The 21,280-nt window shown below is 52.3% G+C and overlaps 1 protein-coding gene across 4 annotated transcripts in view; it reads right to left on the bottom strand.

Moving 5' to 3' along the window:
* Positions 1-21,280, bottom strand: part of TENM4 (teneurin transmembrane protein 4) — a 390,997-nt gene that overhangs the window by 6,567 nt on the left and 363,150 nt on the right. For all 4 annotated transcript variants that reach the window (XM_062198278.1, XM_062198277.1, XM_062198276.1 and 1 more), the window contains 4 exons: positions 16,512-16,684; positions 11,623-11,858; positions 7,055-7,351; positions 4,042-5,656 (listed from right to left, as the gene is read on the bottom strand). In XM_062198278.1, the coding sequence (XP_062054262.1) occupies positions 4,042-5,656; positions 7,055-7,351; positions 11,623-11,858; positions 16,512-16,684 (2,321 nt within the window). The remainder of the gene's footprint in view (positions 1-4,041; positions 5,657-7,054; positions 7,352-11,622; positions 11,859-16,511; positions 16,685-21,280) is intronic.

Consider the following 21,280-nt stretch of genomic DNA (forward strand, 5'->3'; position numbering starts at 1 on the left):
GATGGCGTAGTGGGTTAAGTTGCCACTTCTGACACCAGCATCCCGTTCCCATATAAGAGCGCTGGTTTAAGTCCTGGCTGCTCTACTTCCCCTCCAGCTTTACGCTAATGTGCAGAAGAAGATGGCCCGAGTACTTGGGCCCCTGTCACCCACGTGGGAGACCAGGATAGAGTTCCATGCTCCTGGCTTCGGCCTGGCCCAGTTCTGGCTGTTGTAGTCATTGGCGGGGAGTGAGCCAGTGGATGGAAGATCTCTTTCTCTCTCTCTCTGCTGTTCTAACTTTCAAAGTAAATAAAATAAATAATAAATCTTGAAAAAAGGGGTAATGATGTACACAGCGTATCTGCAGAAGCCATGTTTTGGATGCCTTCCCTTCCTGTGAGTCTCTATGCAGTTTTCAGCTGACTCCACTTAAGGGGCCAGCAGTGGCTGACGTGACCTGGGCTCAGCCAATCAGTGCATTCTGTCTCCAAGCCCTGCTTCAAGAACTGTCACGTGAACAAATGGATATGTTCAGGACCCCTGAAGACATTTTTGCAAGAAAAGATTTTGTCTTACATTATTTTCACCATTGCTGCTTGAGGTACATGGGGCTGCATGGAGCCCACACAGAAGGGAGAAGTTTGGTGAGTGTCAGCACTACCGTGGTTTCTTGTTAGAGATTCAGAACTTTTCCCATCTGCTAAAACCTGACTATTTATATAAAATCTCTTTTTCACGCTATAGTTTTTCAAACAATGGGATATTACTTACTCTGCAGCCAAATCAATTTTTATGCCATGACTAGCATTTTTATTGAAATGGACTAGACTAAGGAAATACAAGGTTATCTCAAAAAGTTTGTGGAAAAATGAAACTAAAAGATTATTTTGGTGCAACTATTTTTGAAATCATAGTTCTTTAAAAAGAATGAATATTTTGTAAATACTTTTTGAAGGCTCCTCATTGTATTGCTTTTAAATCTTTTTGTAACAATTTTTTTTTTCTCCAAATGTCTTCATGAGAGAGAGACAGAAAGATGATGCACACACAGGCACACATGTGTCCATACGGACACACACAGATCTTCTATCACTCCCAGGGATAGGCCAAAGCTGGGATCCAGGTACTCCACCTGGGTATCCCACCTGGGAGGCAGGGACACAAGTACTTTAGCTTGTGTCCTGCTACTTCCCAGGATACACATTAGCCGGAAGCTGGAATTGGGAGCAGAGCCAGGACGTGAACCCAGCTACTCTGAAATGGGATGTGGGCATTCCCAGCATCTTAACTACTGTGTCAAATGCCAGCCCCTAAATGTGTCTTTTAATTCCATTTTCCTTGAATTTTTTATAGTGCCCTCATATGAATGTTTCACATATAAGTCTTGTTTGCAAACATTTTGTTTTAGTGAATTACTGTGATGCAAAAATCTTTTCCTTTTAAAGAATTCTTTTAATTTATTTTTATTTATTTGACAAGCAGGGCCTGAGAGAGAGGGAGAGAGCATCCCTCTGCTGATTCACTCCCCAGATGGACACAATAGCCAGGGCTGATCCAGGCCAAAGCCAGGAGCCTGGAGCTCCTTCTGGGTCTTCAGAAGTGGAGCAGCCAGGACACGAAGGGGTGCTCTGATACGGAATGCAGGCTTTGGAGATGGCGGCGTAGCCTCCTGTGCCACAATGCCGGCGTTGCCATGGGGGCATCACCATTGCAGAAATGTGGAGACAGCTGCATCGGGCTGTGCACCCCATGCGGGCGGGCCTGGTGCCTGGTTGCCCTCTGTGTCCTTAGCATGGGTCTGGCCCAGAGCAGGTATGCATAATAAAATATTGCTGGATTCAACTGACTAGCACATAGAACCCAAGCTGCACAGGGAAATTGGGTTGCTTTGTTAAAAACTGGAGTCAGAGACCAGTACCATTGTCACGGACAATGTGCGGGGTTTCGGAGAGCCTCAGCTCCACCGACCCATCTGTGTGACACCAGGCAAACCTCTCATGGTTAGGAGGCGTCACAGCCTCCTCTGTAGAACAAAGAAAATGACGCTGTCCCAGGGCTGTCGTGAAGTTTCCACGGCACCCCGTCTGCCAAGTGCCTGGCACAGCGCAGTGAGCCAGGCATGTTGGCGCTATTCTGGAGGGAGACCATATGTCCATGGTGGTGTGCAAAGAAGCAGGGGGAGGGAGTAATAATATTTTGGCAAGCTGCAACAATTTTTTTTGATAGAAAAGTACATTTCCTATTGCACTATTTTTTTTTTCAGCCGCAGTAACCTGCCAAGACATCTCATAGGAAACTCACTGGAGGGTGAGGCAGGGGGCGTGCTTAACGCAGACAGATGTAATGGAAATGTCATCTCAATCTGTCGGCGTTCTCTGGAGCTAGCAGCCAAGCTGAGCTCGGCGGATGCTGTGAAATGCTGTCAACGTGCTCATGTTTATCCCTCGGCCCCGAGTATGTTTTCACCACACCTGAGTGCCACCTTGCTCTCTCCCTTCTCCCCCACACTCGGGTCTCCCGCGCTCAACACGACAACCCGAGATTCTTCCCCGAAAAAGAATTCTTCTATTGCTGTCAGCAGCAACAGGGCCCAGACAGGGCCTTGCAAGCCTGGGACTCAGAAGCCATGTCCGTGAGGGCACTCGTGTGAGTGACACATGCTGCACCCTCTGGACTTCCGTAGGTGCTGTTCCCGCTGGCTGGTGTGCCTTTCCCCCATCACCTGATGGGCACCACTTAGGAGGTGGCCTGCTGTCAGCTGCTCAGGGATGGCTTCCCAGAACCCTCCCAGGCAGGGCCTCTGTGCTTCTGGGCCTGCTCTGCAAACCTTCGTGGTCCCGCTCATGCCTGATAGCACTGCTCCTTCTCTCTTTTAGCGTTAGGAATCCCTGGAGGGGAGGGATCGCCTTTCAACCCCGGGTGCCTCCAACAGTGGCCACACAGGGGAGGCCCTTGGGGATGAAGGGAACTGACATGGGAGAGGCAGCAAGAGGACTGCATCACAGGGCAGGAGAATGGGGGAGCAGCCAGGCGCCGACCACAAACTCCCCTATGTAAAAAGACCCTGAGTCAGTCTCCCTCTCTTAAAAACGGGTTGTGATTTTTCTTTCTTTCTATTTATTCAAAAGGCAGAGGGAGAAAGAACAGAGAAGACAGAGACGTGGAGGAAGAGGGATGTTTCATCTGCAGGTTTATTTCACATATCCACCCACAGCTGGAGGGGGGCTGCGCTGGGCCAGGCACAGCAGGCATCTCAGCGCACCTCAGCTGCCACCCTGCCAGGGGCACTTGTGTTCTTTGCTCCCCCAGCGCCATCTCCCTGTCCGCGTTGGATTGGATATTTTCTACTCTTCCATTTTATCTGCACTACTGACTGTGTGTTTGTCTTCAGCTTTTATGGTTTCAGTGGTTACTCCAGGGCTTGCACTATGCATATTTCATGTATCAGAGCCAAGGTAGGATTCTGAGTTTAAGATTAGGAAGCTGGAGTTCAGGGCTACTGAATAATTACCATAATGAGTCATAGCTTAGAAATGGTGGCTCCTTCACTGGGTTCTGACTCCAGTGTCTGAATTTTCCGTTACATTATCACAAATAGAGAATTGTTTTTATTTGTCTGTTTCAGCCATACCTTACCCAACTCACCAGGAATTCATGGCCAGCTCAATCTCTATGTCAGAACCTCCCAAAGTGAGATATTAGAATTTCATGGTGAAAAAAAGGGTTTCATGGTCAGGTGAGTTTGAGAAATAGTGAGTATGTATATTAGACAGTTCTTACTATAGGACTTCTCAGAGCCTTTCATAAACTGAAATGTATCATGAAGATTTTAAAATGGTAGCAACCCTGTCAAATTGCTTTTATGCCAGGACCATCCCCACCCACCCCGAGTATTCTCCAAACTAGTGATTTTTCAAATATACATTGGCAAATGCCATATTCAGGGAAGGTCCATGTTTCCCACCACCCCACGGCAGCTTTCTCAAGGGAGGTGTCCCCCCAGATGACCAGAGCCATCGACGAGGTCCTCCCCGGCTCCGAGGGAGCCCCAACGCTCACCTGTCATGAAGCACTTGATGTCCTGGGAGTTGCTGATGGGATTGTTGTTTTTGAACATGTACAGGTTGAATGGCATGACGTTGCTGCTGCTAAGGTGCTTCCAGAGCTCGTGGTCGGGGCTGGTCCAGCGTCCGGCCAGCACGTCGTAGTCCCGGCGGCCCATGTGCACAAGCTTGGTGAGTGGATCATAGAGGCCACCGTGATAGCCGATGATGATCTGGAAGTTGGGGTTGGTGTCCATGTAGATCTCCCCGTAGGCCGTGTAGAGGATCTGCTTGATCATCAAGCCTGTTCCGCTGAACACGGCAAGGGGGGTCCCGATGTTGTCGCAAGCGATGTAGAACTCGTCGCCGCTGCTCAGCTCCATGGCAAAGAGGTGGCCTTGCAGGTCGTAGTAGAGGGATGTGATCTCAGAGCTGGAATGGTTGTAGAGGTGGGTGACCTTGGTGGGGTTGGTCAGGTCTGCATAGAAGAACTGCAGGTGGTGGCTGTGGCTGCTCTTGCTGGACACGCGCCGGCCCAGGCCGTCGTAGCGGTACCTGACGCTCCAGCCGCCGGCCCGGTTGTAGGCCCTCATGAGCAGGCCTGCTGAGTTGTACTCAAAGACGTCGCCTCCCCGCTGCCGCAGGAAGCCGTCCTCGTCCATCTTGTACTGCACGTCGCCCAGCCTGGTGATGCGGTCACGGAGGTCGTAGCGCAGCGGGGTGAGCCGGGCGCTGTTCCCTGGGCTTAGCAGGTGCAGGTTCCCGTTGAGGTCGTAGCTGTAGCGCCAGAGCGGTTTGTCATTGATGGAGACGGTCTGCAGCTGGCCATCGGCGTCGTACTCGTAGGAGTAGCGGGTGGTGTTGGCGTAGGGTCCCACCTTCAGCTCCTTCTTCACCACCCGCCCCATATTGTCATACTGCACGGTCATCCAGTACATGAGTGAGCGGAAGATCTCGTACTGCACCTCCTTCATCCTGCCGTAGGCGTCGAAGTGTTTGGTGTGGGTCATGACCGCCGTGGTGATGATCTGGTTGATGTCGTAGTAGATGACCCCGAACTTCCCAAACTGCTCGGTCTTGCCCGACACATCATCGTAGCGGTACAGGTCGATGGGCAGTGGGGTCTCGTTGATCACAGCCTGCATGCTGGTCACCCGGAAGCTGTTGTCGTAGTTGTAGTCGAAGCGGGCGTTGACCATGCCCTCCTCGGTGAAGCGGAAGATCTGCCGGTCGATGAGGGGCCCGATCTGACGGTAGCGGATCGTGCAGGTGAAGCCCTCGTTCTGCAGGTTGATGGTTTTCAGCATGCCCGCCGTCTCGTCGTAGGTGAAGCTCACCTTGGTGGTGTCGTACAGCGTCTCGGCCAGCTTTGACAGCTTCCCGTACTTGTAGATCACCCTGCGGCCTGTGCCCAGGTAGAAGGTGTGTAGGAGGTGGCCGTCCTCGGAGAAGTCCTGGATGACCGAAGCGTTGCCCTCGGGGGGCTGGTAGATGTTCCTGTAGTAGCCCACCGAGCGGATGGTCTCCAGCGCCTGCCGGGCCACGTTGGGCATCGTCACAGAAGACAGGCGGTCGTTCTTGTCGAACTCGAAGATGTACTGCCTCTGGCTGTGCAACAGCAGCACCATGGACTGCAGGGTGGGGGAAAGCCAGAGGTGAGGGAGGCCAGAGAGGGGGGCGGTTCTGTGGGTCTCAGGCTCAAGGGAACAAAAGTGCAAGGACAACAGTGGTCCTCCTGAGCCAGGCCCCAACCACGCTTCCCAACCAGCATGCCACACGATGCCGCAAGCAGGTGACAAATGGGCAGGTGGGGTGGGGTCTGCTCCCACTCCTCGGCCTGGCAGGGCCCGCGGCCCCAGAACACTGAGGACCTCTGTGCTGGGCCTCCTTGTGTGTCTGCCCCTGTGTGTGGTATGCACCTGCCACTTGTGTGTGAGTGGGGGGTGTGGCCTGGAGTGTTTGCAACAGTGTCCCTATGGGCCTTGCTCTGGACCGTTTAAATTAAATCAATCTTCCTATTCCGGTGGGAAGGAGTTCCCTAAAACACAGCAAAGACAGAAGACAATGAACAGCTTCTGTTGACTCCCTGGACCTACAGCATCAGGACCTTATCTGAGAAGAAAGCTGTTTATGGCTTTGCACAGTCATTTACACGTTAATAGGCCACAGGCCCGCCCTGGGCTGTGATGGGGATGGGAAAAGCTGGTTTATAACAATGAACTCCTTGTGTGGCCCTGGGAAAGCCCCTCCCCACCCTGGGGTTGGATTTTCACAGAGCTGGATGGCCTCCAGGGTCTCTCTCAGCATCACATTGCTCTCTGAGAGACTCACTCAGCACAGGAGAGAGGAGAGCCTGGGCCCTGGGGCAGATTCCCTGGGAGCAAGCAACAAAGCAGAGATCTGGGTACCGGAACTGGGGCATGGAGTGTGGATTCTTTCTTGGGGGACAAAGTCAGCAGATAACAGGCCTGGAGGCATCGAGGATCAAAGCTACCATTTTCACTTATTTGGGGCCAACTTGTGACTTGAGGTCTTCCCTGATCCCCAGCCTCTGGGATGAACTGAATCCTGCCCTGAAGCAGAAGGGAGAAGGGATGCACTAAGACTGTGCCCAGCACTCAAGGCCCAAGGTTAAGACCTCCCCAATACGTACCGATCCCCAGGCTTCTGTCTGGTTCTCTGTGATGGGTCACACCATGTGCCCTAGCCCTGGAAGCAGGCCCAGCCCTCTTGCTCTCTAAGTCTGGTAGTATTTAGGCCTGAGCCCAGCTCCACCACTATAGGCAGGACTTTCCCATTCTCCTGCCCCAGGACTAGCCCTAGAAGGACTGCTATTTTCCAAACCATCACCAGGCCCCATGAGACACTCCCTAGGAGCCTTTGGCTGTGGGTGGCAGGTTTTCCTGAACGCTTCCTTTTGGGGACCACATGGGTCAGATCTATTCCATGGAGGTGACCAGGCTAGGCCTGGCCATGGGTTGAGTCACAGTGTATGGCAAGGCCAGGGCCAGGGGGAGGTAGACACTTGCCTTCTCTAAGTACGTGTAGCTCCATGTCTTTCCATCAGCGAAGATCCTGGACGTGATGCGACCCGCCTGGTCGTATTCCATTCTCTCAGACATGATGCCCCTCTGGACGCCAGCAATGTGGCCCCCAGGGGAGTATGTGACATTGACACCATTCAACCGGCTGCTCGGCGACCAGAGGCTGGGCCGGCCTGCCTGGTCATACAGGATCCGCAGGGTGAACTTGCGGTGGTCGTCATAGATCTTCTCTGTGCGTGTGACACGGTCGAAATCCAGGGACAGGAGGTTTCGGTTGTGAACCTGCGGAGGAGCAAGGGAGGAAAGACACAATTAATCTGCACGTTGAGAACTTTGGTCTGATGACCACCCTGGCTCTCGGCTGGGCCCAGAATCTCTTGGGCAGAGGAGGCAGCACAGACGTGGGCATCAACAGACACGGGTTCAAGTCCTGGCTCTGTCACTTGTCAGCTCTGGAAAGTTCCCTCATCTATAAAATCGTGATAGTAATGCCAATTGCATAGGGCTGTTGGGAGGATACACACAATGCAGATGTGGTGGGAGCAAACTGTCCATGTGACCCTCAAGAGATGCTTCCCATGGAGACATAAAGAAGGCAGATGAAGGCTCAGCCGTTCCAGGCCTGACCCATCCATCCTGGGACAGACGCTGCTCGAGTTTGACACTAAGGAGACCAAACCCAGGGACATGAAGGCATTTGCTCTGGGTCTCATGGCTGCTGCGTGACTGAGGCTGGCTTTGGAGCTCACCATGGCAACGGGCAAACACCCAGTGGTCCTCAGGCCCAGCCATGCCCTTCTGGGGGGTCTGGACTTTCCAAGCCCTGGGAAGGCTCTCCTGCCCTTGCCACCACCCCCAGGGCTTCTCCATCGCCTCCGTCTCCTCCTGGGACATCGTCCTCCTGGAGGTCCTGGGAGGCAGAGGTGCCTGGGTTTGGGGTGGCTGCTCTGTGGGCTGACTGCTAGCTTCGGGACACTTTGCTCCTGCCTCCAGGATGTGCAGCGCCGTGGAGCCTCCACGTGGGCTGCTAGCTCAAGACACAACTCCGTTTCCTTTCACTCAGAAATAAGGCTTCCACGGGGCAGCCGTAAGTCGGGGCAGTCAGATTTCAATAAAGAAATACAACTCAGGGGCCTGTTTTTGTGGTTGGCTCTGCCCCTTCTGCCTCACAAACATTGCCAGCTACTCTGAAGCAGAAACGCAGGTCCTACAACAGCCAGCGCTGGGCCAGGCTGAAGCCAGGAGCCAGGAGCTTCTTCTTGGTCTCCCATGTGGGTGGCAGGGGTCCAGGCACTTGGGCCATCTTCCACTGCTTTCCCAGGTGCATTAGCAGGAAGCTGGACCAGAAGTGGAGCAGCCAGGACTTGAACTGGCGTCCATATGGGATGCCAGCGCTGCAGGTGGCAGCTGTGCCACAATGTCGGCTCCACTGTAAGATTTATTTTGTTTATTTGAAAGGCAGAGTTAGAGAGAGAGAGAGAGAGAGAAATCTTCCTTTTGGTGGTTCACTCCCCAGATGGCCACAATGGCTGGGGCTGGGCCAGGCCAAAGCCAGGAGCCAGGAACTTCTGGGTCTCCTACGTGGGTGGCAGGGGTCCAAGCACTTGGGCCATCCTCCACTGCTTTTCCCAGGTACATTAGCAAGGAGCTGGATTGGAAGTGGAACAGCTGGGACTTGAAACAGTGCCCATATGGGATGCTGGCACCATAGGTGGCAGCTTTACCAGCTACGGCACAACAACAGCCCCCACTGTGTAAATCTGACAAGTCATAAAGAAGACCCAAGAGGAAAGCAGAGAATTTGTTCCCATGAAGCAGAAGGGCACGTGAGGCCAGATGCAATGAAAGACCCCTGGGGGCCTGTCTGGTTGGAAATGAAAAGGGTGCCAGCCTCAGTAGGAAGGCCAGGATTCCAGCCCCCCTCCCTCCCCATGAGCAGCTGTTCTGCGAGATTGTGGGCAGTGCCTGCCCTCCCCTGCATCTCAGTTTCTCCCTGTGTGAAGCGACGGGCTTGGAAAGGCTGGAGAAACTTGAATGCACCACCTAGCAGAGAACGGGGCATGCAGAAGGCGCCACATAAATGACTATAATCATGTCCTGGAAGTGAGAGCCAATGGTCAAGCCCCTTCTCAGAGGGAGGGAGCTGTGTGTCTCCTCCTCCTCCCCCCGTACAAACTCTCAGGCCTTGAGGACATGGATTGCTGACAATGGTGATGAGATGATGAGGTTAGCGCTGACTGGTCTGTGCAGAGAAGCCTGGGGTCATCAAACACAATTGCAGAAGCACAGACAGGGTGGCAGACGATTCCAGGGACAAATCAGAGGTGGCGCAGGCTGAAGCTGTGTTCTTTGCAGAGCAGGCAAGGGGAGAGCCAGGGGCTGCACCAGCAAAAGTGCCAGGGGGCCCCCAAAGCCTCCCACCCTCCCCGGGTGGTGCCACTGCCCCTCACCCCCTGGAGGACCCCAAGTTAAGGAGAGCTGCACCTCCGTGGCAAAATTAATAAAATTGAATTAAGCAGTTCACTGGGGAATCGCCTAATGCTTCCTGTGTTCGGCCGTGGTGGCAATGAGATTATTTTACATCTTTCTTTATTAAAAAAGTTCCCAGCTGTATAAAAAATGAGCTCCATTAGGGAGAGGCACGCTCGGCTCTCGTTCTAATTCCACATGCTGCCACCGTGGGTGGTCATCTATCTTGGGAGGCCGTGGAGATGTGGCCACCCGTCTAGCACACCATCGGTCTTGGGCTGGGCAAGGGACTGAAGAAACCCTGCGGAACTTGGAGTCTGCCTCACGCTGCAGAGAGGAAATCCTACTCGAACTCACGGGTGTCGTTGGTGGAGCACCAGCAGCTGGCAGTGGCACCGGGCCAGGCACTCTGAACGTCTTAGGTGGTTTCTGCAGAGGAGCCTTGGGCTCAGAGACAGAGCTCAGGGTTACACACACGGCACAGCAGGAATGCAAGCCAGGCCAAAGTCCCTGGTCAGCACCCTGCCTCACGGGTGCTGAGAATCTAGACAGGGTGCTCAGCGACGCCACGGGTGGTGGCAGGCCACGGATGGGGCAGGCCACAGATGGGGGTGGGCCACAGAGCACAGAGATGGCCAAGCCCTCTAGGGAGCTCGTGGGAGGCTGTTTTCTCCACTGCTAGAGTCCTTGGCACCACTCCTGGCTATTCTGGAAGCAGAGCCAGCCTGGCTTTCTGGGTCCTGGTGGTGTGGAAGCGGATAAGTCGCTTCACATTTCTAGGTCTGCTGTGGCTCTATTTTCTCGTCTCCACCACTGTTTAGCTGTGTGACTCTGGAAAAACTCCTACCCTCTCTGGACTGTGGTTGCCTTGTGCACAAAACAGGGGCTCAGGTGAACTTTCTCTCCTGAAGGGGGAAGGAACTCAGGGTCGTGGGGCTGGGTTGCTACGAGATGCTCCTGCGCCTGTGAGAACGTAGTGCTGCACCTCAGTGAGGGCCCGCTGGGCACCTGGCGTCTGTAAGGCGCACACCGCAAGTCAGCCCGAGTCATGGCTTTCATTCTGCCTACCACCTGCCCTTCTGAAGCTAGAGGGAAAGGAAGCTGGGCGCTGGGCTGGCGCTGTGGCACAGCTGGTTAAGCCAGCACCCATGATGCTGGCTGGCATCCCCTATAGCACCAGTTCGAGTCCCGAGGCTCCACTTCTGAGCCGGTTCCCTGCTAATGCATCTGGGAAAGCAGCAGCAGATGGCCCAAGTGCTTGGGCTCCTGCAGCCATGTGGGAGACCTGGATGGAGATCCAGGCTCCTGGCTTTGGCTTGGCCCAGCCCTGGCCATTGTGGCCATTTGGGAAGTGAACCAGCAGATGGGAGATCTCAATCTCTCGCTCTGTAACTTCACTTTCAAAAAACAAGAACAACAACAACAAAATCTTAAAAAAATAAAAAAGCCAGCAAGGAAACCGGAGCAGAGGCCACTGTTCACAGGAACATGAGAAATGAGGCAGGGCGGCCCCTGCTTCAGGATCTGACATCTTGACAAGTGCTCTGAAATGCCAGGCCGCAGGGCCAGGCTCAGGCAGTGCGAGCCCAGGGAGGCCCTGGCACTCCACTAGCAGCCGAGGCTGTGCCGGGGAAGGGCGAGACCGTGGCTCAGGGCAGCCCAGCCACGGGGGCAACAATCACAGCTGTAGCAATGACAGGAGCAGCTAGCACCGAGTGCTGACGCACCAGGCTCCCAGTGTGAGACACTGTATGTGGTGCCTCTCATCCTGGTGCCAGCTGGTGAAATCAGTCTCATTGGCCTGGACTTGCCCGAGTTCACTCAGGGATGAAGAGGAGTGGGAAACAGCCCAGACTGGGCTAACACCATGGCCAGCGATCTTTCTAGAAGTTGAAACTGAAAAGGTACCCCCGAACTCTTACTCCCCGGCTTCTGGTGTTCAGGTGTCCCCCTTTTCAGAGGCGGGAACTGAGGTCCCAGGGAGAGTCTCAGAAGCAGAGTTCTCCAGGCCTGTCCCCGCAATCCCCCATGTCCCCCCCCCCCCCCCCCCCCCGGATGCAACCGCCTCCAGAGGCCTCGCTCACCCGCAGCCGGCGCCCGAAGACGGTGACCTGGCCCCGAGCCTGCTCCTTGCGCTGCCGCCACTCCACCAGGTTGAGGCCATTGTCGATGGGCAGGGTGACGTTCCTCTTGCCCACGGTAGGGTTCACGGTGCCCGCCAGCAGGTGCGGCTCGGTCTGCAGGGCCACCTCCATGCCATTGGCCAGCAGCAGCCGCAGGGAGCCATCGGCCCCGATGTAGTAGCTGTTGCGGACTTGGTCTGAGGGACAGGAGACACAAAGACTGCTCAGGAGGCATTGGGGTGGGGGCAGTGGTGTGCATTTGAAATCTTGTCCTTTCTAACTACAGAAGCAAGATGCTACCACTGAAGAAGACCAGGGACGTACAAGAGTACTTCATGAAGTTTGTAGAAAAAGAATTACAGGATAAGTGGATTTTGAAGCATCAATTGAAACCCATGTGTTTTTTTTTTTTTTTTTTCGTAAGATACATTTTCCATGAACTTCTGGAAGATCTCTGGTATATGGAGATCTATAACCTCAGTACCCCTCAAAAGCTTCCTGGAGGTGTTTTATTGGCTTACGGATTTTAGGAGATTTCCCAAAGCATTTATAGCTTAATGTAGTGGCTAATGGAGTATCCCACTGGTCAATGTATTATACTGTCATTAAATATTTTCCATAAAAATGTACTTTCATGACTGAATAGTATTCTATTGTATAGACATACTCTATTAAACCAAGCCTTAAATAGATATCTAGTTTATTTGTAGTTTTACACAATCACAATCCACATTACAAGTAAATGCATTTTAAACATTACACTAGGGCAAGAATCAGACAGAAGGGCCCCTTGTTTTCTGAGTCCATTTATAGGATGTGTCCAGAATAGGCCACTCCACAGGGACACAAAGCAGGTTGGTGGCTGCCAGGCCCAAGGGTGGATGAGGAGGGAGGGCGAACGGGGTGTGGGATTTCTTTCTGGGTCATAGAAAGGGTCCAGAATTAGAAAGTGGTGCTGGTTACACAACTTTGTAAATATACTAAAAGTCACTGAGCTTTATAGTATGTGAATGATAGCTAAATTACAGTGTTTTTTCAAGGATAAGTTGATGTCTTCATTTTGTATTATTTAACCAAATTAGGCCTCTGAAAGTGGGATTATTGGAGTCAAGGGTTGAATGTTTTTAAGGCTCTTGATATACCCTAGGGTAATGACGTAAAAACGTGTAACAAGATGAAAAACAGCTCCAGTGTTTAAGTCACTGACAGAATGTCCTCCCCACTGTGTCTGTTTATTATATATATATACACACACACACACTGAAAATACATATAAACTGCATATATTTTATATGCTTGTCCTGTACATATGATGATTTAAAGACACATCTGATTTGAACATTTAAATATGATGAAAACATTTTCATTTGGATCTTAGCCAGAAGAGTCTGGGGACATGGAGTTCTCGTCTGGAGGTAGGAACCAGGCCTCGGAGTCTGGCTGAGCTCTCTGCCGTCACCCTTCATCGCTGCACCCTCTGTCCCCACTACCCCTCGCCTGGGAAAATGCTCACTCAAGTCCTTCCTTCAAGGCTTTGTGCAAACCTCACCCCTTTCCAGAAGCTTCCCTGCTCGTCTGGCTGGAAGACACGCTACTGTCTCCTATGTGCTCCTTAGCCACGACATGGGCCTCGTCAGGGGCCTTGCACTGGAGAAGCGTTACCCAACAAATCTCAAATACCCAAGTGCTGCCTGGGAGAGGCACTACTGCCCAGGCATCAAAAACATGGCCTCTGGAGCCATGCTATGCAGGTTCAAATTCCAGCTCTCAGACCGTGGCCATGTTTTAAACCCAACCTGGCCCTGTTGCTTGGCCTGTGCACTGAGGATCATACCTGTGCCCTTGCACAATGACTTCCTATAGGGGTGCCAGTGTCTTCAGTGAGTAACAGGTAGGAAGAGCTAAGAGCTGTACCCGGCTTCCAGGAAGCCCTAAGTGAGGCAGCCAGCACTAGCTTGATGCACCTGGCACTGTGTCACTCGCTGTCATGCGTAGCTCTTGTCTCTCCTATCTCTACCACCCTATTTCACACACCGGCCACGGTGAGCTTTTCTAGTACTGATCATGGTCCTTTAACAAATAAAAGGCTCATACTGCTTTTAGGTAAGCAGTTACAAGAGTGAGTCTGAGAGCCTATTTGGAGCCAAAGAGCCTTTTAGCTGTGACTTGCGACAGGCTACTGAATCCGCATTGCCTTTACATGGAAAACAGAGGTAGGAGAGACACCGGCCTCGTAGGCTTGCTGTGAGAATTAAATAAGGCTGTGAATGGACGATGCTTAAAAAAACAGACTTTGTAGTAGTAAGTGCCCCAAAATGTTAGCGATTATTGTTGTTTTGAGTGTATGTGCTCAGTGAATATTTGCTGGATTGAACGAGATATGTTCCAGGCTATGCAAAGCAGTGAGGTTGTAGCTTTCCCAGGGAAAGCCTTACCCAATCTTCCCTGCTAGAATGGCACCAACCGGGCTCTTCTCCCTCTCATTCCCTCCCCTCTGCCTCCCTCCCTCTCCCCTTCACACACACGCACACACACACACACACCCTTCTAAAATCTGTCTCAACCTTGCCATGCATTTTTCCCCAATCTCCCTTTTACTTGCTTTGAAGAGTAGAAGAGCCTGTGTCGATTTCTCTCTCCAAGCCGCTGCTTGCTGAATCCACATGCGTCCATTACTGGCGACCGCGGATGCAGCAGCATCTGCAGAGCCCCGTGGCCAACGGCGCCCATCTAATGCGGGCTGTGACTTCCCATGGCCGCGGCTCATTAGTAGCCACTCCTTATCACTTCCCGTAGTTCAGACATAAGATGAAGCCGAAGAGCTTTTTACAGAGACTCTGCAGAGGTGGCCACGGAGCTCAGCATCCAGGCCAGGTGCACGAGAGAGAAAGGGGTCTTGCAGAGGTGCCAAGGAGGAAGAGTCAGGTACTGTGTTTGCTGGCTCCAAGATGGGCTTTTACTTTTCACTTCTTAGTGATCGTGAAACTGGATGGTGCCTTACAATCTACTCTGTTTTTTTCCACCTCCACCTGAAAAGCTGTTATTAAACTGCCGGCACATTTTAAAGCTGAGGAATGTGGCACTTGGGGATTAACAAGAAAAAAAAAGCTGTCCAAATGTAAGTCCGCCTGCACCAACCTTTGAGAGAAAGACCGGCAGCCAGTTTGGCAGGATGGAGTGGATGGGTGAGATGTTTTTGAACTCCAGGGAAGAAAAGAGGCCCCAAGGACAAGATACGAGGGATATTAGTGACTCTGCCGGGCAGGACCCTGGCAGGCTGGGAAGTGGCTCCTGTGTTTGACCAAGACCCTGCATGCATTCCTGGAGTGCGTCCCAGCCCACTCCTGCAGGTGCACGGTGGGGAAGGAATCCAGGACTTGGTTCCACTTTCTCCGTGAACCCCTATCATTCTTTGAGTTCTCTGAAAGACTACAAAAGAGTATCCAAGGGGTGGTGGGTAAGAGTGTACCTTGTTTCCTCATGGCAAATCAAACTGCTTGCTAGTTAATTGATTACTTAATCAATCTGACAGCTACTTACTGAGCAGTGCCACCGGCCTGACACATGCTGGGCACTTTACCTGTGTGGCCCAACGGATTGTCTGAGTAGCCCAAGGAGGCAGCTATTACGAGGGATCTTCAAAAAGTTTATGCAAAATTAGCTAATGATAAAATTATGCACGGATTTCAATATTTTTCATGGCAGGGTGCACGTTTATTTTTTAATCCTATTTTTTGGTGAACTTTTAAGTTTCCTCATGGTTGTTACACTGTACTGTTTAGGGAATGATGACAAGAAAAATGTCTGCGTGTACTCCGTACAGGCACACGTCTTTTGCATGTGGTCTATCTGTGGCTGCTGGAATGTGTGCAAATCGTGGGGCCGACTTTTTGAAGTTCCCACATCCGATTAAGCCCCATTTTCCAGATGCAGAAACTGAGGATCCAAGAAGAGGAGTGATTCCACGCAACACACACTGGGAGGGACCGGCACAGGGACCCCGGGTCTACCCTGAATGCCTGCTCTTTGTACCAGCCCCACTGTTTCACACAGCTTCAGCCTGTTTGCTTTCCCCAGAGAAGAATACCGAGGGCCACAGTGGGCGCTATGGTAGCAGAGTCAGAGCTAGAACTGGGGCGGCTGGCTCCCAGCCCAACGTCCTGTGCCTGCTCTGGGCCAAAGCTTTTGGGAGTGCAAGGAGCCACCTGGCGGATGGGAAGACTCCGGCTGCAGGGATGGCTTTGTTCTCGCTTGCTGAGTCCACCACGGCTATAAACCCTGCTCTGCCTCCTGCGCCCCATAAGAACAACGCAGGCAGACCCGTCACAGCAAGATGTCACCACCGTGATTCGCCCAACGCTAAAAGACACCGGGATGCGTTGATGGAAGTGGAGGGTGTCTCTTTTCTGTGGATTCTGAGCAGGGGCACACACCTCTCCTGGGCTTCAGGAAGCACCTGCCCCTGACCAAGTCCTTTTCTTAATTCAGGTGTAATCACTTCTGCCCTTCGTCCTCACCGCCCCAGCCTGAGCACAAGCCTTTTGCTCCGAGAGCTGGCAGAATGTCCAAACGGTAAGGTCACCTGCATTAGCAGCTAATGGGTTCTCTCCCCTTTGTTCTGATGATAATGGGATGGGACAATGGAGTATGGCACTGAAGCTTCTGGAGAGAAGTCCCAGGACTCAGGCTGGTGCATGTTGTGAATGATTAGGTGGCGATGCAGAGAGAAAGCAGGTGCAATGCGTGCCTGTTCCTGGGCAGCTCCTGCAGCCGCTTGTTTTCCACATCCTCCTCCTCCAAGAGCGTCGTCCCTGCCCGCCCTCTGCCTCCCAGACCCCCCCGCGGCTCACCTTGCAGCAGTGTGTAGAAGGCACCGGAAGCCGACAGGTTGGTGGTTATGGTGACGTCATCCTTGCTGGAGGTCTCTACCTGCACGTGTACAGAGCTGTCTGTATCACTTCGGAAACTGCTCACCTGGCCGGTGGGGAAGGTCACGTTTGTCAGGCGGCCAAAGCTGTCGTACCTGGAAACCGAGGGGTAGCACTGAGTGTCGGCAGTAGCGAGGTGCCACGGCGGGAACGCGGCGCATTCTGCCACAGTTTTGGCGTGTTCTGCTTTCCTTTACGGTCAGGTCCTTTTCCCCTCCCGTCTCCTGCATTTCCTGCTCGGGCTGGACACAGAGTTTGCAGAGTCTGACTCCACCTGCTGATACCTGATTGCAGGACCATGCTGTACCCCTCTTGAATCTTCCTTTCCTGATTCAAACAGTGGACACAGCCCCCTGCCCGGATTATTGTGAGAAGCAGGCTAGAATTCCCCCAAGGAAGGGGGAGAGATTGGGGGGAGATGGCAGGGGTGCATGATGGGACCACGGACCAGAAGTGATGTAGTCAAACTCCATGCTTCAGTACGCTCTGCACACTCCCCCAGAGCTCGTTCTAGAGGCTTTCTTGACAAACACCAGAGATTGGATGCTCTAGATCCTGGGCAAAGCCTCTGAATTGAAGACAGGACTTGGGCTGGAAGGGGAATTCTTGTGACCCCTCCCTTCCAGTTTCCACAGCTGCACCAATCGCCATTACACCTGTGGCTCCCAGCGTCCACAGCTTCACTGTGGCATGGGCTTTCCAAAGCATCCGAACTGAATCTTGATCATCCCCCTGAGAACAGAGAAGTACCTCCCATCACTGTGCATCAACAGCGTGCTGGGCACGGTACTAGTTGCTTCTCATACGTTCTTTTATGTAATCCTCACTACATTTTCCCATCTAAAAGGGTAGGCACCCCCACACCTGCTGCTTCCGTGTCTGCAAGCTCAACCAACTGTGGACTGAAAACACGTGGATCAAAGTCATTGTGCCTGTAATCCCTGGGCAGACTTTGCTCTTGTCCTAACTCCCTACACTGTGACAATGTGACATAGCATTTACACGGCCTCAGGAATTACAGAAACTCTAGCGGTGACAAAGTGCAGTATATGGGAGGGTGTGTGTCACTTATACGCAAATACTAGATCATTTTATGTAAGGGATTTGAGCCTCTGTAGATCGTGACATCCTTGGGGGCTCCTGAACTAGTCCGCCGAGGACACCGAGGGATGACGGTCACCTCCTTTTAGGAGAAGTCTCAGAAACTGTGCCTCAGAAAAGTCACCTGTGCGGTGTCACACAGCTGATAAGGGTGACAGAATCAAAATCCAAACTCAGATCTTTCTGCTTCCCCCACCTCCGCTGGCCTCTCTCCATCCCACAGCAGGAGGCAGGCTGCCAACATTTAAATCACCCTCTTGAATTAGGGAGGCTGGGGTATAGGAAGCCTTGTAGGATGCGTGTGTCAATGGAGAAAAGTGCTCCATCGACACGTCAGTATTTCTGGCTTCTGCTCACGTGCAAGGTAGCGGCGTGGAGTGCAGCGTATGTGAGGGAATTTCCAAAAACTCATGGCAAAATGGAATTGAGAGATTATTTTGGTGCAGAAAATTCTGAAACCCATGCACACAAAGGGGTCTTCATGAAGTTCAGGAAAAATATGTAGTATGAAAAATTGTGCATGGATTAAAAAAAAAGTCTTGTAGCAAAATAAACACTTTGAAATTCCATTTTGCCATGAATTTTTGGGAGTACCCTTGTATGTCTCCCCTGTGTACTCTGGGGCTCCCCACTGGGCTATTTTTATGGTCCATTTGCTTCTGGGGCGAAGCTGGCCTCTGGGTCCCTATGGTGCTTTAACAACGGTAAAATGAAGGGTGCAAAGGTTCAGCTCTGCTCTGGTTCTTGTCACTCCTTCAGCGGGGCCTGGCGTCTTGCTGGGACTCCTGGTTCTGCAACTTTGAGGGACTCAGGGGAGACTAGGAGCTCTGCTGAGCAATTTCCTGCCAAGGTCACACCGCGTGCTGCACGTTGGCCATCGGCCCACGTGGTCTGTGCCTGCACGGGCACCTACCCTCAGCATCGCAATCTTCGGTATGCTTTGCCGCATTAAAGGTGATAGTAATTGTCTTTCAATAAAGATTTCTTTATTTTAGTTATTTGGAAGGGACAAAGGGGAAGGAGGAAAGAGAGAAAGCTCTTTGATTCAGTGGTTTACTCCTCACATGCCTGGGATAGACGGGGCTGGGCCAGGTTGAAGCCAGGAACGAGGAACCCAATCCAGGTCGCCCATATGGGTGGCAGGGACCCAAGTACTTGAGTCATTACCTGATGCCTCCCAGGAAATGTTCAAATGGGCAGGAAATTCACAAAAATGTTTACCGTGGCTTTTTCTGGGAGGCAGAATTGCAGGTGATTTTATAGCTTATTTAATCTGTATTTTCTAGCTCTATGATTTTCTGTACTAAACAAGGATGCTTTTCATAGTCAGCAGAGAGCTGCAGCAACTTGTCATGCTGTGCAGAGCTCTTTTTTTTTAAGATTTATTTGAAAGTCAGAGTTACAGAGAAAGGGAGAGACACAGAGAGAAAGGTCTTCCATCAGCTGGTTCATTCCCCAGATGGCTACAATGGCCAGGGCTGGGCCAGACTGAAGCCAGGAGCCAGGGGTTCCATCTCGGTGCAGGAGCCCAAACACTCAGGCCATCTTTGCTTGTCCCAGGCCAGTAGCAGGGAGCTGGATTGGAAGTAGAACAGCCGGGACTCGAACCAGCACCCATAGGGGATGCTGGTGTTGCAGGTAGCAGCTTTACCTGCTATATCACAGTGCTGGCCCTTGTGCAAAGCTCTTGAACATGGCTGTCTTGGGGAAGTGGGCCTTTTACATAACTGGCATTTATAGGAGAGTTTTGCTTACAGTACAAGCTACTGCTAACATTTCCAGGCCTTTTCAGCAAAATACTATTAGGGTTTCTCAAGTTTCTGAGCTAAAAATCAAGATCTTACACACTAATTTTGCCCTGGTCATCTTATTTATTTATTTATTTATTTATTTTTGACAGGCAGAGTTAGACAGTGAGAGAGAGAGAGACAGAGAGAAAGGTCTTCCTTTTTCCATTGGTTCACCCCCCAAGTGGCCTCTATAGCTGGCGCGCTGTGCTGATCTGAAGCCAGGAGCCAGGGGCTTCCTCCTGGTCTCCCATGCAGGTGTAGGGCCCAAGGACCTGGGCCATCCTCCACTGCACTCCTGGGCCACAGCAGAGAGCTGGACTGGAAGAGGAGCAACCGGGACAGAATCCGGCACCCCGATTGGGAGTAGAACCCAGGGTGCCGGCGCCACAGGCGGAGAATTAGCCTAGTGAGCTGTGGTGCTGGCCAACCCTGGTCATCTTAATTATACCTCTTGTTCATGATTACTTTGAGTCCTGGTAGATCCTGAGCCATCTTTTTTATTAAAAAAGAGATTTATTTGAAAGGCAGAGTGACAGTGGGCAGGGGAGAGGCAGAGGGAGAGACCCTACACTGATGGCTTCATTCACCAGATGCTGACAACAGCTCAGTCAGGGCCGAAGCCAAGAACCTGGAACTCTTTCCAGGTCTCTCATGAGGGTGGCAGGGACCCAAGTACTGGAGTCACCACCTGCTGCCTTTCCAGGCACATTAGCGGGAAGCTGTTTTGGAGTAGAGGAGCCCAGACTCAATCCAGGCACTCCCATATGGGATGCGGCCACCACAAAGCTGGCTCCCTGAGCCATCCTTCAAGTCAACAGAGAGATCTGTTTCAGTCTAAGTTGAACAGGACAGGACGGGTGTGCTGCGCAAGTCTGATCATTTGAGCACCTGTTGCCTTGGTGTATATATATATATTTTTTTGACAGGCAGAGTGGATAGTGAGAGAGAGACAGAGAGAAAGGTCTTCCTTTTTGCTGTTGGTTCACCCTCCAATGGCCGCTGCGGCCGGTGCATCGTGCTGATCCGAAGCCAGGAGCCAGGTGCTTCTCCTGGTCTCCCATGCGGGTGCAGGGCCCAAGCACTTGGGCCATCCTCCACTGCCTTCCCGGGCCATAGCAGAGAGCTGGCCTGGAAGAGGGGCAACTGGGATAGAATCCGGCGCCCCAACCGGGACTAGAACCTGGTGTGCCGGTGCCACAAGGCGGAGGATTAGCCTGTTAAGCCATGGCGCCGGCCTGGTATATACTCTTTATCCATAGATGATTACTCAAGCTAATTAATTTCCTGACCTGACCACATAAGCAAGGTCTTATTGTACCACACACGACACTCACAGAGCGGTTTTAGTCTTACAGAGAAGAATTCATGGAGTGGTTAGGGATGAGGGGTCAGGTGTCGCTTCAATACCACCTCTAGCAAGGCCTTAGTCCAATGCCACCTCTTAAAGCCCTGCTGGTCTCACCTGTCCTTCTCCCCATGGCTCTCACTGCCCACCTCTGTTCTAGACTCCTTCCCTGGGCTGCAGGGCTGCTGTGCAAGCCGTGCCCGTCTTGGGACAGTGTGCGCCTGAGGTCGGGACACACCTATGGCGTCAAATCAGCAGCTTGGGAGTTTGGATTCACACCGCCTGGATTCTGCCACCACCAGCAGGGTGGCGCTGGAGGACTGGCTCTCAGGTCCCCTTGGATTTGTGGCACTGGGATGCCGTGGAGAAACAGGCAGGGACTGCAGGTGGGACAAATGCATGAGCGCAGGACGGGGCTTGAGGGGCCAGACAGACCACCATTCATTCACACGCCA

The sequence above is a fragment of the Lepus europaeus genome, chromosome 7 (assembly GCF_033115175.1).
Source record: "Lepus europaeus isolate LE1 chromosome 7, mLepTim1.pri, whole genome shotgun sequence".
In the NCBI taxonomy this organism is placed as follows: Eukaryota; Metazoa; Chordata; class Mammalia; order Lagomorpha; family Leporidae; genus Lepus; species Lepus europaeus.